Source organism: Scyliorhinus torazame, chromosome 3, assembly GCF_047496885.1.
Source record: "Scyliorhinus torazame isolate Kashiwa2021f chromosome 3, sScyTor2.1, whole genome shotgun sequence".
Taxonomy (NCBI): Eukaryota; Metazoa; Chordata; class Chondrichthyes; order Carcharhiniformes; family Scyliorhinidae; genus Scyliorhinus; species Scyliorhinus torazame.
In genome coordinates this window covers 276,343,496-276,360,281 of record NC_092709.1, presented here as the reverse complement: position 1 = coordinate 276,360,281, position 16,786 = coordinate 276,343,496, and the positions used below count along the sequence as shown (strand labels likewise).

The 16,786-nt window shown below is 40.2% G+C and overlaps 1 protein-coding gene across 2 annotated transcripts; it reads right to left on the bottom strand.

Annotated features, from left to right (window-relative positions):
- Nucleotides 1–689: 689 nt before the first annotated feature.
- dctn3 (dynactin 3 (p22)) lies at nt 690–16,739 on the bottom strand. 2 transcript variants are annotated; one of them, XM_072497270.1, is made up of 7 exons: nt 16,586–16,739; nt 10,808–10,892; nt 8,213–8,299; nt 5,119–5,202; nt 3,490–3,548; nt 3,164–3,223; nt 690–2,285 (listed from the first exon to the last, which is right to left on the bottom strand). In XM_072497270.1, exons 1-7 carry the CDS (start codon nt 16,667–16,669, stop codon nt 2,283–2,285), a joined length of 462 nt encoding a protein of 153 aa, XP_072353371.1. In that variant the 5' UTR covers nt 16,670–16,739; the 3' UTR covers nt 690–2,282. The 2 variants fall into 2 exon arrangements, with proteins under 2 accessions (XP_072353371.1, XP_072353370.1); XM_072497269.1 differs by having other exon boundaries at nt 690–2,275.
- Between the last annotated feature and the right edge of the window lie 47 nt (nt 16,740–16,786).

Here is a 16,786-nt window from a genome sequence, read left to right as displayed (position 1 = left end):
AAAGGCTTCTTTAAAATAACTTTTCAAACCCTCGACCTCTACCATCCAGAAGTACAAGGGGCAGCAGAAACATGGAAACACCATCATCTGCACGTTCCCTCGAAGCCAGTCACCATCTTGACTTGGAACCATATCGCCGTTCCTTCATTCTCGCCTGGTCAAAATCTTGGAACTCCTTTCCTAACAGCACAATTGGTGTACCTACATCTCAGGGACTGCAGCGATTAATGGCGGTTCAACACGACCTCCCCAAGGGGAATTAGGGATGGGCAATTAAAGCTGGCCTAACTAGTGAAGCCCACTCTTTGAAAGAATATATATATATTTTTTAAAGGTGGGTCATGGGGGCCACGGGGGAGGGGGGGGGGGTGTTATTCACAATCACGGTGATCTCCTGTAACTTATTTGATCATCTTTCAGATCAAAGAGGAAATTTCTAATTTCCCCGCCACCTAAATGGTTCTCGCAGGCCCAGATTGACTCACAAGCTTACAGGTCCAAGATGAAACTCACCACTAACTGCACCCACTACAAATTATCCTTGCATACATCATTGGGGGTGTAGGGATAACCAGAGTTGGCAGCTTTGTTATAATTTAAATGTTAACGCTTGCCATTGCAGTTCACACTTTATCGCAGTTCGCACGTTACCTAATATTTATTTATTCAGAAATGAGAAGTCTTGGAAGCAGCAGTAACAATATTCTTTAATAAATAAAAAAAATGATCCAAACATAAAATAAACTCCAAAACAATAAAGAAGGAAAGTTGGTTTTAACGTAAGGCTCCAGTTGCTAGGGGACTGGCATCCCACTATGGCACCACTCCTTTGCACCTTGAATACGTCTTCATCCATTTTATCATACTTTCTGTTTTAATGGATGGTATGGGTACAGGGGAAAGAGGAAGAACAAAGCAGGGAGGCAAAAGCCTCCCAGACGGTTTTAAGGTGCCAACATGCAGCACCTACAAGCTCAATGGACACCTCATGGTTTACTGTCTCAAACTCTTGTAATAACCTAGTAAAAGGAGACACGGCAATCCAGTGGATTCAGTGAACAGAATTCCTCAACGACCACTGGGATTCATGCAATTATTATAATGATTTGGTTTAGTTATTGTATATTTATTTGCTTTATTTAATGCTAGACTGTGTTGGTCATAACCACTTCACAAGCGTTTAATGTTTTTATCTTAATGGGAAACACTAGATGTATCAATCACAGTAAGATTGGATTAATTTCATTTTTCCTACAGGCCTAATTTAAAATAGGACCGTTTCATGTTAGCCTGTGACTGCTACTTAAGAGAATGCCTGCTCTGATCTCAGAATCTGAGCAAAGTTAGGGCTAGTTCCCAGTCGGATGGAAAACTGCCCGGATACGTCAGATGCAGATGGCTTTTAAACCGTCCGGATTTACTCAGGGAGTGGGCAATATGGAATCTCTTGATTGAGTGGTTAATTCAAAGTCAAGCCTTTCCTGGCATTACCAAGTGATTTAATTAACTATTTTTGTTCAAGATTTTAAGAGGAAGCATTTGATGCAACCTGCTGATGCTGTGCTCAGCACAAAACCAACACCCTTTCAAATTATATTCAGTCGAACCTTCTTGTCTGTCTGTCCACAACTGGAACTTTTGTTCATTCCCCGTCCGTACCATTGTACGTGGTTCTCACAGAACACACTCAATTATCAAAGTATGCACAAAACAGATAAGGATTCAGGATATGCATGTACAATCCTCTTGACGAATTAATCCAGTGAAATAGTAAAGTTCAAAAATTCTATGTTACATAGGTTGCACAAAAAGCTTTGCATCATATCTGTACTCATCACCCAATCTTTAAAATCTAAAAGAATAGCAATTATTCGCAAATGTGAATAACCAGTTCTTTTTCAAAATGAATAAAATTACATTTTATGACCAGTTTAAGTTTTAAATATTAGAATGTAAACCTAGAAGTGTGACACTCGATTGGGATATTCACCTTGCCACTCTGATTACTATCATACAATGCTAGTTCTCCCATTTCAGATTTTAAAATATTTCACTGTAGGGAATATATTTTCAAACAATATTATTTCCAATATTACTAGTTACATATACAATACTATATAGATAGCAAAAGGAATGGTTTGTTCCACTACCACATAACATTTTGATCCTCACATGCTATGTGATATTAGTCAGAAAGCGGCTTTATTTGTTTTGCAGCTTCAAGCTTGGTTAGGAGTTCTTCCCACTGAACAAACTGCTTTGAGAGGAGTAGAATCTGAGGGTCACTGTTAAGGTGAAGGTATCTGTAGAATCTTAAAAGTACTTGAATTTTAAACTTCAAATGTTTACTCCAACACTCAATAAACCATGATGATGAAATATGTTCCTCACTTATGAATGTGATTCAGCATGAATAGTGCCAAAAAGAGAAAACATGCTAACTCCAATTTGATGTTGAGGTTTGCCAGAAGGACATATTCATTAAAGGTGGTATCATCAACAGACATTTGAAACGATACTGCCTGCCATCAGGGCCAAAGCTCAAACACATCTTTAATTTTGTCTCATATCTGCCAGTGAGAATCATTGAAATTTGAGCCTACAAAGAATCCCGTCCATCATTTCCCATTTGAGGTGCCTATGCCAGCTGCTGCTTTGCATTCCAACTGGTTAACAGAACCATAGAAATATATATTCACAACCATCTAGAAATAAGTTATTGAGATATTAATTTCCAAATTAGTTACATGTTGATGGGTATGGAAATTTAAAAATGCCATGCATAAAAAGTTGGAGTTAGGTGAAGGGGAAAATAACTCCAGTACTGTGGAGTTGAGGTAAACTTTTTTTTTCTAAACTCTAATATTTCAACCTGAGTATAAAACATAGGATGATCAATCTCTTACCAGAACCCAAAACAACCTCAAGGTTGCCATAAGTCTAAGAAATGTGAAGTTACAAGTTCAAGACAGGTATGGGACTAAGAAAAATCCATCCCCGCCCTACAATCTCCCAAACTACATCAGTTGCTCATGAAGGGGCAGCCAGGACTCCTTCAAACCGCAGAGGAGTTAATGTTACCGGATTGAATGAAGAAGCATTCTAAACAAATGACATACGAGACCCCCACATGAACATGTGGATTGTAGAAACCAAAGGATACCATTTTGTTATATTCATCAAGCATCTTGCTTACATCTTCTGTGATTGCATTACATTGATCCTACATAAAAACGAGAAAAAAATGTATTACAGAGGAATTAAAAACTCGTATCTACACTGATTAAAATAAAATTATCAAAGAACCGGCAAATTATATGACTAATTTGGTTCAATTTACATTATTTTAAAAAGAAATTGAATAAGATTTAAAAAACAGACAAGAAAGTTTACTATACCACAATTTAATTCTAATTGATCACTAAAATTCATGCTATACAATAAGTGTTTTGAAAAATGCTAAATATTTGCAGTGGATACAGTAAGTACCTGCTCCTGAATTTGAACCTGGGTCAGTGCTTGGACCTTTGAAGAGTAGTTTGGAACAGCTGCAGAAATACCAAACAACAAGTTGGATTTTTTGCATAATATACACATTTATATCCTGTGATGTTTAGGAGACTTTACCCCCAGATATTCACAGCAATGAGGGTGTGGAAATGAGAGCAAGAGGATGTTGGGGAGGCAGGAGGCTGAAGGGTCGGGTGGGAGAGGGTGAGGGCAGTTTCGGTGATAACTAAACTTTCCACATTGTAACGGTCCTTCCTGCTGATTCCCTTATTTCCCCTTTTTTATTTTTGCCGTTATCATTTTTGACCCATGGATAACATGTATCTTGAAGTCAAGCAGCAGAAAGAATGAGGAATTCAAAAGTTACAACAGAGAACACTCTACTAGCTTTGGACAGAAAGACCCAGACTTTTCAGCACCTGTGAGATGGGGTGAGACTCAGTTCGATTGGTTGACTAGTGGCCAATAAATAGGCCAAAAGGCAGTTTCTGCCCGCTAATAGGTGGCGATTGGGTCCTATTCGACTAGAATGATTTTCAGAGACCCAAGGAACTCAGTTTAAATCCTGGACACACAGGTGAAAGGACCTGCTCTCTTCACTCTCTCCAGAAGGCTGAGTTGCTGTATTTCTGAAACTGCAGAGACCTGAATGAATCTACATTGAAACCATTACAGGCTGCAAATAGAGACCTGGATTTGAAAGCTTACTTTGAAGGAAGATCTGCTTAAAGACTGAAACAAAGACTGTTTTCCTTTTACTTATTATTTTCACTCCTCTGAGTTTGTCTGTCTTGGTTGTGTGTGTATATATATATATATATATATATATATATATATATATATAAAAAATATATATTATATATGTATATTTATATATATATATTTATATAGAGGATCGGGGCAAATTAAATGGGGGATTAGGAATTAGATGAGAGTTAGCCTGTTGCATTTGCTGCATATTTCATTAGGGCAGCACGGAGGCACAGTGGTTAGCACTGTTGCTTCACAGCGCAATGGACCCGGATTCGATTCCCGGCTTGGGTCACTGTCTGTGCGGAGTCTGCACGTTCTCCCACTGTTTGCATGGGTTTCCTCCGGGCGCTCCGGTTTCCTCCCTCAAGTCCCGAAAGACATGCTTGTTAGGTGAATTGGACATTCTGAATTTTCCCTCAGTGTACCCGAACAGGCGCCGGAATGTGGCGACTAGGGGATTTTCACAGTAACTTTATTGCAGTGTTAATGCAAGCCTACTTGTGACACTATGAAAGATTATTATAGTTTTTTCTTGTTATAAAGAGAAAGTAATTGTGTTTATGTTTACATACTTGGTGACTGTAATTATTGGGCAGCCAAGGGCCAAAGACTGAGGGTGTTTTTCTAAGAATTATTGGTTAATTCAACTATGTTGTGACTCCAGATCAAGTGGGACAGGAATTAGCTGCACCCTCGCCCAGGGTGTCGTAACATCTTTAAATTGTAGTTCTAAACTAGTGCGCATGTGACAGTAAAGAAAATAAGAGATTTATTTAACCAGGCAATATTAAAAGGAAAGATTGCAACTGGAAAGGTTTGGACAAGATCATTTTTCAAATAATTGCTCGAACTTACCTTTAATGTGCTCACTCTCAAGATATGGTTGATGCTTTTTCACAGATTCTAAAAGACGCACTTGAGAATGGATAAAATGTTCCTCTATAGTGCAAGGAAAACAAAGTTAAGAAATTTCTCCCAAATACTCCACAGCATGCTAAAAGGATCTTACTGGTTCATAGTAATCCTGTCCATAGTCGCATATTGTATTTACTGATTGTACAGCCTCAAATAGGACATGAATCTCCTACAATGAACATTGATTCTTATGACATTCTTAAGGGGCTTGGCAGTTGTTAGAACTAGCAGTAATGTTTTCAGAACAAGAACCTTAGTCATTGAGGTTTCAGATGAGAATTGCGAAGTTTTGAAATTCGCTACCTGAGAAAGCCGAGGATGCTCACACTTAATTAACATTTTCAAGATAGAGTTATTTCTTAAATAATGGGTGAATAAAGGGATGTGGGGATATGGCGGATAAGTGAAGTTGAAGTCAAAGATCAGCCTAATTTCTACTGTATAGCAGAACAGGCTGGAGGGGATCTTACTGTATAGCAGAGACACACACCTGGATAATTTTCCACGTTGCTGGGTAGATGCTAGTGTTGTAATTGTACTGGAACAACTTGGCTAGGGGTGCGGCAAGTTGTGGAGTCTTCAGGTCTATTGCCGGAATACTGTCAGGGCCCATAGCCTTTGCAGTATCCAGTGCCTTCAGCGTTTCTTGATATCACATGGAGTGAATCGTATTGGTTGAAGACGGACATCTGTGATGCCGGGGAGCTCCAGAGGAGACCGAGATAGATCATCTACGCGGCACTTCTAGCTGAAGATTGTAGCGAATGCTTCAGCCTTGTCTTTTGCATATTTGTGCTGTGTTCCTCCATCATTGAGGATGGGGTTATTTGTGGTGCCCCATTCCCCCAGAGAGTTGTTTAATCGTCCACCAGGATTCACAGCTAGATGTGGCAGGACATCAGTGCTTAGATAGCTTAGCTCTGTCTATTACTTGCTGCTTATGATGTTTGACACGCATATCATCCATGGACCGGTGTTGTAGCTTCAACAGGTTGAAGCCTCATTTTTAAGCATGCCTGGCATGCTCTCCTGCACTCTTCATTGAACCAGGATTGATCTTCTGACTTGGTGGTAATGGTATAGTGAGGGATATGCCAGATCATGAGGTTACAGATTGTGGTTGATTATAATTCTGTTGCAGCTGATGTCCCACAGCACCTCATGGATGCCAAGTCACTAGATCTGTTTGAAGTCTATCCCATTTAGTGCGATGGTAGTGCCACACAACACTATGGAGGATATGCTCAATGTGAAGATGGGACTTATGTCTCCACAAGGACTGTGCAGTGGTCACTCCAACCGATACTGTCATGGACATATGCATCTGCGGCAGGTAGGTTGATGAGGATGAGGTCAAGTATGATGTTCCCTCAACACCTGCCACAGTACCAGTCTAGCAGCTATGTCCTGTAGGACCCGGCCAGCTCAGTCAAGGGTGGTACTGCCGAGCCACTCTTGGTGATGAGCATTGAAGTCCCCCACCCAGAGTACATTCTGCCACCCTCAATGCTTCCTCCAAGTGGTGTTCAACATGGAGGAGCACTTTGGGGGGGGCAGCAATGATGAGGTCGATGCTGGGTGGCCCGTCTGGTTTCATTCCTTTGTAGCAGTTTAATACAATTGAGTGGCTTGCTCGGCCATTTCTGCGAGCTTTTAAGAGTCAACCACATTGCTGCAGGTCTTAAGTCACATGTAGGCCAGACCAGGTAAAGAAAGGACATTAGGCTATGGGCCCTGACAACATTCTGGCAATTGTACTTAAGAGCTGTGCTCCAGAACTTGCTGCACCCCTAGTCAAGCTGTTCCAGTACAGGTCCAACACTGGCACCCATCCAGCAATGTGGAAAATAGCCCAGTTCCATCTTTTCCACAAAAAGCAAGACAAATCTAACACAGCAAATTAATGCCTCATCAGCCTCCTCTTGAACATCAATAAAGTGATGGGAAGTGTCAGCGATGTATCAAGCGACACCTACTCAGCAATAAATTGCTCGCTGATGCTCAGTTTGAGATCCACCAGACCCGCTCAGCTCATGACCTGATCACACCCTCAGTCCAAACATGGACAAAGATGAACTTAAGAGCTGCGGTGAGTGATTGCCCTTGACATCAATGCAGCATTTGGCAGAGTGGGGCATCAAGGCGCCCTAACAAAACTGAAGTAAATGGGAATTTGGGAGAAACTCCAGAAACTGCACTGATTGTAATCATACCGAGTACAAAGGAAGATGGTTTTGGCAATTGGGGATCAATTGTCTCTGTCCTGGGACACCACCCTGAACAAAGCAACATGCTTGATTGGCACCACATCCCCTATTTTTAACATCCACTTCCTCCAGCACCAATGCACAGTGGCAGCAGCATGTACCATTTACAAGATGCACTGCAGCAACTCACCAAGGATCCTTCAACACCATCTTCCAAACCCGTGACCTCTCCCACCGAGAAGGACAAAGGTAGCAGATGAGAAAGTGCTGAAAAATCTCAGCAGGTCTGGCAGCATCTGTAGGGATAGAAAAGAGCTAACGTTTCGAATCCAGATGACCCTTTGTCAAAGCTTTGACAAAGGGTCATCTGGACTCGAAACGTTAGCTATTTTCTATCCCGACAGATGGTGCCAGACCTGCTGAGATTTTCCAGCATTTTCTCCTTTGGTTTCAAATTCCAACATCCGCAGTAATTTGCTTTAATAAAGGTAGCAGATGCATGGGAACACCAATACCTGGTGTTCACCACATTGACTACCCCGGTTCAAGGAGGCAAATCACCACCTTCTCAAGGACAATTATAGATCGGACAATAAATGCTGGCCCATCCAGCAATACCCACATCCTGTGAATGAATTAAAAAAATGGTGAAGTACTTTTACACTTTTTAAAAAGTTTTAAATGTGCTTTAGAAATTTTCTTTCTGTACCTGTTTCTTCTCTCAAAATATACCTCCAATCTTGAAAAGAAGATCGATTTTAAGAAGTATTATTTCTATATAATTTAACTTTTCTGACGTAGTTACTGATACCTGCGAGCATAGTTACCTGCTAGGATGAACTCTAGTTTCATGGCATCCGGGACAGCAATTCTGTCAATGTATTGAGGGTCCAAGTACTTTATCAGATCTTCAACTGAAAATATAGAAAAACTAAAATAGTTAAATTCTTATATTGAAGCGAAAAGATAAAAAACATTTGTATTCTGCCGAAAGTTGTAACAAAATTATCTTGGTTTCCAGAAACAAAGATGTTGTCAAAACAGAACAAAGAAGTGTGATCAAACCTTACAAAGACACCCAAAAGCCAACAGTGGAATAGCCAAGATTTTGCATATACACTCTTCCACTAGAGGCAACAAGGCATAGTTGAAAAGTTACCTGTTCAATTACATATTGTAACTTAAAGCTATAACTTAATTTGCTTCGCTGAACAAATGTTACTAGGTGACCAAAGCAACAGAAGAATGCCATTAAGTCCCTCAAATTTATTCAGACCACAAATAACACAGACCAAAAATGTGCAACAGCAGCTTCTTATACCTCCCGAAAATCCTGCATCAAAGTGCAAAAACTTCAAAATAAATTCCAAATTGAGCAAAATTAACTTATAATGTGCATGTCTAAACATGAAGACGAGGTCCCAAACATTACAACTGTTACACCACTATTTGAACTGTTGTAATAAAACATTTAAGCTGCAATATGCATTGCACAATAAAAATAGGTTTCCAGAGGTTATTTTAAGATAAATTGTTGTTCTACATTGAACCACAAAGTATTAGTGTTGAAACTGCAAAAAAAAACTTTTTATAGTATCCTGTGAAAAATCAGAACTCTACTAAAAGGGCTATTATGAAGCAAAAGGTTTTAAACAAGGTGTTAACTATATTCTAAAAGAAGGAATGAAGATTTATTTCACCTTCAGATCATGGATAGATAGCTGAAACTTTTGTTGCAATTCCTGTGCCATATGGGAACTTCAGGTCACTTTATGCGCATTGGGAGACCATGGGTGGCATTCTCCGTCGACGGGATTCTCAGTTTAGTTGGCGCCCGGGGGTTTCCCGACAGCGTGGGGCTGCCCCACAATGGGAAACCCCATTGACCGGCCGGCGTAACGGAGAATCTTACCGGTGGGTCGAGGCAGAAAAGTGGCACGGCGGGGCAGAGAATCCAGTCCCATATGTGGGAAGTGTCTACAAACAACTGACTGAGTGCAAGTTTAAGATTTCCAAATTCCAGATGGGAGTCACAGGAAGGGTGAGAATTTCCTGATTGTATGTTCCAAGAGTTTGCCACCTCACAGGCTGAGTGTGTCCAGGATAATAAATTGATAGAGATAAAGAGTAGGAAGTGTAAAAGTCTTCAGGGTGTGTGCCAATCTTAAACCAATATTCAGCATTGGAGACAAAGAATGATGACACTTGGAGTGATACCCAGATAATGTCACCAATTGGAAAGGGAGTACACAGAGAGTTCAGATGGGGGTGCTAAACAGCAGAGGTTATAGGGTGAAGGTGATGGACAAGGGAGCAGAGGAGACCAGAACAGTTCCAGGGATGAGGGAAATTGGCTTTTGGCGACAATCCAAGGTTAGATTGGAGAAGCTGTGGTTGTTCTCCTGAGCAACATAGGTAGAAGGGAGGTCCAATAGAGATGCACAAAATGTTGACAGGTTTAGACAAAGGTGGACAAAGAGAACCTGTTCACATTAGCTCCTGTTTCTTTGAGCAGCGAGTGAATCCTGAAATGTCCAGTCTCGGAGATGCCTTGTACGGTGTTGGATTAAAGATATATTCATTTTGACATATGACTTTCGAGTCAACTGCATTATGCATTAACTGAACATTTATAACCTTTACTGTATCCGCAGTTCCCTCCTGAATTTGCCATGAGGAATCCTACAAGAATTCAATTGCTAAGATCGCTTCCTTCGCAATATCATGAAGGTATTTCACCTTTCTTGTTTGTAATAGTGCCACTTAGTAGGTTTATCCAATCTATTTGACTCAAGTAGATACAGTTCCTCACACCTCTAGCAAGTCTGACAACACCCAAATCTTACCTTTGATGGCACCAACCATAACCCTCTTTAATTTACTGCTCTTAGATGTACTAACTCCTGATTTAAAACAGGTTTTCAGCATCTGTTCCACTGCTAAAGCTGTCCCGAATCGTTCAGTCCCCAATAGTCAATTCTCTACAAAGGCTAAAACCGGCCAATACTGGTTTTGTGTCTAAGGGGACTAACACCATTCAACCACACAGACTCCCAATTTTTTTCCCCGCAGGATCTCAAAACTATGGAACTTCTTTGCATTGCCCTTTGTGCCTACTATTTCTTAATTTACCTCTTCATGATTTCTTAATTCTTTTCATTTACTCTTTATAAACTCAGGCGGTGTCCTGCAGTGTATCCATTGCTTTCCACCTTAGCTTCAAAACAAAAAAAAACTTTATTTTTTAACGTGGATCTGGAGATTCTTTTCTAAGCATAAATATTTGAAATTTTAAAATGAAGGGTGGAAAAAAAACTTGAAAAATGTTTACAGACAAGATAAACATGTGAAAAATGTACCTTCTAACACAAGTGCAGTCAAAATAGCTTAACCTTGCTTTGAACTGAGTTGTCTGTACTTACTCTTTTTATACAAAGTTTTTATCCTCTCTCTTTTGCTGGAAATATTCCCCAGAGAAGCCTGGACTTTTACAACAGCATCTGTAAACTGGGGAACAAAAGCATACAGGAAGAATAATCGCACAGTACATCTTGGGTCAAAATTATTTTTCACTCTTCTCAAATCTAGGCTTTCCCTGTAATTTTAGTCAAAAAGCCAAGACTGATGTTTTCCCAAAACCAAATTCCAACCAATCCGCCCCACCCCTCTCCAACTGCACTAGCTCAACGGCAGTCGAGAGATATGGTGGGAAGTGAAATTGAGGTAGAAAATCAGCTATCATCGTAGTGAATAACAAAGACTCAAGTTGTCTTATGGCCTATTATATAAATGTGGATGCTGGAAATCTGAAACAAAAACAGGAAAAGCTGGGAATACTCAACATTAGAGGAGAGAAAAACAGAGGTAACGTTTCAGCTCTGTGAGCTTTCCACAGAACTGGGGTAAGTTAGAAATATAACAAGTTTTGAGCAAGTGAAAGGGGGCAGATTGAGTAGAAGGGTAAGGTCTGTGATAGAAAACATAAAACGCTGGAAAAACGCAACAGGTTTGTCAGCATCTGTGAAGACAGAAACGGAGTTCACGTTGAATCTGATATGATTCTTCTTCCAAACGTCTTTGGTCTGTGATAGGTTGGCGGAAAGGGCAGAATAACTGCCAAACCCGTTTCATTGTGAAAAGTCAAAGGAAGTGGCAATGGGACAAGTTAAGAACAAAAAGATGGGTTTAGACGGGGTGTGTTAGCAGGCACCCAAATGTAAAGTCAATGGATTAGGAGGTGAAAACAAACCAGGGAAAACAATGGAGCATGAGGTCATGATCTAAAATTGTTCAAATACTGGAGTGCAGAAGGCTGTACAGTGCGAAGCTGTTTGTCGGGGCTGCAGCAGAATACTACAGCAGGCCAAGGACAGTTGAGGAGCAAGATAGAGAATTGAAATGACAGGGGACAGGAAAATTCAGGGTCAAGATTGCAAACGGAGTGGAAAAGTTCCGCAAAGTAGTCATTCACCCAGTTGTGTTTGGTCTCCCCAATGTAGGGGGAAACATATCTTGAGCAGTGAGCATAGCATTCTGATTTTAATAACAAGTAAATTACAGTTTCACGTGGAGGAGTACTTGGGGCTTTGAATGGTAAAAATGAAGGAGGTAAAAGGGCAGGTGTTGTATTTCCCATAGCTGCATGGAAAAGGTGCCATATGATGAGAGTGACTGAAGGGTGGACCAGGGTGTCATGGAGGGAACAGCCCTATTGCAAAGCTGAAAGCAGAGATGAAGATATGTTTGGTAGGGGCATCTCACTGGATGTGAGAGAAATGGCAGAGGATGCATTAAATATGGTGGGATGGAGGGTAAGGACATGGGCAACCTTATTGTGGCTCTGGGAAGGAGGGGAAGAGGATGAGAGCAGAAGTGTGCACATTAGAAGAAACTAGCGGCCTGCCTCTGCTTCTATGATATGTGTATACTTTTATATTTCTATTCTATGTTTACGTATATATTCTGTGTAGGCAAGGGTAAAACTGTGTCTGCATTTTGTTTATCAAGGAAGAGATTATTGTATTTTGATTGTCTGTAGAGTCTAAGAAATGAAAGGCTAAAAGTGTTATCTTATTGTATTATTATTTAATGAGGCCTTCTCGTGGGTTTTAAATTGCAAGTAAACAGTAAATTTGAAATTGGCATTTGGGGATAAGTGTTGAAATTGATGTGCAGTTCATAGAGTCATGGAGCACAGAAAGAGGCCCTTTGGTCCATCGTGTCAAGTTGTTGCATATCAAAGGAGTCAAAGATGATTAAAAACATTACCATTTTAGAGGAGATTTGTGAGCAAACAAGAGCAGGCTTTTAAATTTCATCAACCTGAAATAGAGGTGAAATTGGAACATGGTAATGGGTTGAAGGGTTATGGAGAATGGGCAGGATGGTGGAGTTAAGGCCAGGATGAGATCAGCCGTGATTGAATGGTGGAGCAGAATTGGTAGGTCAAATGGCCTAATTCTGTTCCTATATGCTCCTATATCTTATGAACTTATGAAAGGAACCCAAGTTTTAAAAATAGATATTTCAAGACTATGAAAAGTTAAGATGAAAGAGGTAAAAAAGGATATTTATGACAACGGGGTCTTTAGCTGCAGAATTGCTGAGGCCAAGCCCCACTGAAAGCCACCTCCTGTTTCTTTGCAATGTGCTGTAATCGTTGTGAAAGTATTTTTTTTACCTGAAGAAAAGCAACTCCAGTTTTGGGCGAGGAAACTATTTTGTCCTGGGAAAAGGTTAGTTTTGAGTCTCGCTTTGGAAAGTCCACGTGGATTTACTCTGGCAAGTTGTGGATTGTACTTCTGTTTAAAATAGAATCAATTTCTCGACTTGGATAATATTTCCTGGAAATTATGATTAAGAATCTATGTGGGCTGTGGCCAGTAGACTATTTTATTGCGTACCTTTGATAAAACATTTTGGAGTTGTTCTGTAAGATTTTTCTAAGTGTATCTTATATCTTGCGTGCTTAGTTTTATCTTTTATTTAGTAAGCATTTTAACTGATTAGCACTGTTGCTTTACAGCACCAAGGATCCGGGTTCGATTCTCCGCTTGGGTCACTGTCTGTGCGGAGTCTGCACGTTCTCCCGGTGTCTGTGTGGCACATTCTCCCGGTGTCTGCGTGGGTTTCCTCCGGGTGCTCCGGTTTCCTCCCACAAGTCCCGAAAGATATGCTTGTTAGGTGAATTGGGCATTCTGAATTCTCCCTCAGTGTACCCGAACAGGCGCCGGAGTGTGGTGACTAGGGGATTTTCACAGTATCTTCATTGCAGTGTTAATTTAAGCCTACTTGTGACACTAATAAAGATTATTGATTCTTCAAATTGTTAAAATTGCTCCTGAGGTCCTGTACTTTTATGTTCAGCAGCTATCCCTCCTCATTTCTACACTACCAAAAACAAATTACAGATCAGCCAGACAGATTTCAATCTGAGATCAGGCTTGCTCAACATTAACACCAACTGTGATTGTAACATTAAGTTTAGTTGGGACACATTTTATTTACATCCTTATTCTTTTAATATTTTGTTCATTTATTCTATTAGTAAGATATAGAAAAAGATTTTCTATGGCTCTGAAAGAAATATGGAGCTCTGTACTATAATTTTGACTTTCTAAAGGGCTCCTGTTCTGCTGGAAATCCTCTAACAAAATTACTGTTTTACAGTAATTATACCGTTGATATTACCAAACTAGATCTCATCCTTTTCTTTTCATTAATTTTGAGACTCAAAATTCACAGAGTCCTCCAAATAACACTACAAGGTGATTAATGAATGATTTCTCATTCTTAAACACAGATAGTTTCCTCCTTTGGAATTATTTGTTACGGTATACTTCCAAGATCCAAGTGCTGAAAAGATCATAAAATGACAAATAAATATAATTTTGTAAAGCTGCAATACTTAACTGTGGCCACAAGAGCCTGCAAGCGAGCTGTAAATAAGATTAGCAAAATCCTTTATTTTCAGAATTAATGGAATGTAAGGGACACTGGCAGCAATACCCAGGAAAGAGGGAGCTGTTAGGATGGGCTCCACTTGAATTGGGCTGGGATCTGAGTACTGACAAATATATATATATATATATAAAATGAAGCACAATAGACTTTGAATAGGGCATTACGCTACTAGAGGGGGAAAGAGGGTCAGGTGAAGAGAAATTGAGCCGTTTGGCAATTTGGCTATAAAGATGAGCAGAGTGGACAAGAAAGGCCAGAGAATCTAACTGTAATAGCACATCAGCAAATAAGATCCAAACAAAGAACTAAAAAAAACAAATGGAAAAGATTCATTTTCTGAATGCATGAAGCATTCATAACCAGATAAACAAAACTAGAGCAGAAAGAAAGAAATGAACTTGACTGAAATGCCTTTACAAAGGTATGGTTACAAGGTGACCAAGTTTGAATAAAAAATATTCCAGGAAAGACGGAATTGCATTGGAGGCAGTACAGCAAAGGTTCAGAAGATTGATTCCTGGGATGAGAGGGTTGTCCTGTGGCCAGAGGCTGTGTTAATAGGGTCTATATTCTCTGGAATTTAGAAAAATGAAACATTCTCATTGAATCATACAATCAAGAGTGGTGTGGGAAGAAGGGATTTTCATTTGTGGCAGGTTGAAGAAACTTAAAAGGGTAGACTGGGGAACCTAGGACACAGGGCACAGACTCAGGATAAATGATACCTGCGATGAGGAGAAACTACTTCACTTAAAGGTTGTAAAACTTTGGAATTCTTTACATCAGAGTGCTGCAAATGCTGCATTATTGAGTACATTTAAAGCTGGAAGGATAGTTTTTCGATCTCTCAAGGAGTCAAAGGATATGGAGCAGAGGGAAAGTGGAATTGAGGCCTAAAATCAGCCATGATTGTGATAAATAGGGGAGCAGACTTAAAGTTCCATATGGTCTGCTGCTGCTCCTATTTCTTATCCTCCAATATAGCCTATGTTACTTCAACACATCTATGATCCAACTTGTACTTGTCCAGCCAAACTCGAGATTGCAATTAATTTAGCAGGGAGCGTGAGAAGCTTCAAGAGAATTTGGAAAATTCTCATTGCACTGAGTCTCAGAAAGCATCCACAACATATCAGAGTTATTTGCCAATGCACAGTGAGGAACTGAAAATATTTGGTAGCCTTCAATTTAGTAAGACGAGGACACTAGTAATATAGAAACTTTTTGTGGCAAGTTGGAGCAATTTACATTGACAAGATTTGTGAAATCTATGAACATTAAACAGTAAACAATCAGGACTAAGATCCTGATGATGCAGTGGCATTCTATGCAAGATCGACATAGTAACTATGAAGCGCCATAAAATAAACACAAGAGCAAGATTTTGCATTAAATTAATATCACTGGAAAGGGACTTTTACAGCAGTGAAAATAGACATCGACAGCCAATATTTACATTCATACCAAGTGTTGAAATAAACAAGTATCCTGGGATAAGCATATTATTAGTAAGGAAAAAGGATGTGATTCCAATAAATTTAAATGGTTCCTACTGTATTCGTATTGTAAATATTTTGGAAATATGACATCAGAAACAAATAGCCTGTCATACTTGAAAATGGCTGTTACACAGACATTTTCACTACGTATGATTAAGTTTCAAAAATCTGTCACCCTGACCAAAATTGTGTTTTCTTTTGACATATAAACTGATGAGAGTCAGACCAAACACAAGAGTACAAGGCTATATCAACCAATCTAACAGATAACTCAACCAAATTCTGATATATTACACAATAACCTTCAGCTTCACCTAGCTATCCAGAGTATCCACATTTAATGGCAAGGCAGAGAAAGAATCTAAAAATGTAAGAATACACTCATCCTGGAGACCCCACTTCCCATCTTCTGCCGATCTGAAAAACTATCCTTTAACCCCAAACAGAAGAGTACAAAACATTGTATATGTTATTCCTTCTTCAATATGAACAGAGTGGACAGGGCAAGCCCTTAACCCATCTGCTTGTTTACTCGAAAAAGCAATTTAATTTCAATCCAGCTCGAACTTCACTTCTCTCTCTTTCCACTTCACCCCCTCAAGTGTTTGGCTCGCTCCCTTCTCCCTGGTAGTGATACCCAACCACACTATTCCTCCATGTCAAGACCATTCTCCCGACTCGTCCTGCCTCTCTACCTTTCACTGGCCACGCCTGCCTCCCTCAATTTCCCCCCTTTACCTGGCCAGCCTGTCTCGTTCTCTCTCCGTACAGCCCAGTCTCCAGTTTCTCCAGCCGACTCTGCAGCTTCTCCAGCTCCGCCATTGTCACCACCACTTCCGGCCCGCCTTCGGCGCACAGGAAGTAACATCAGAGGGACGGGATTCAGCGCGGAGCGAACGGGCGAGGTTACGCATGCGTTGTTGGTGTGGATCTGGGGAA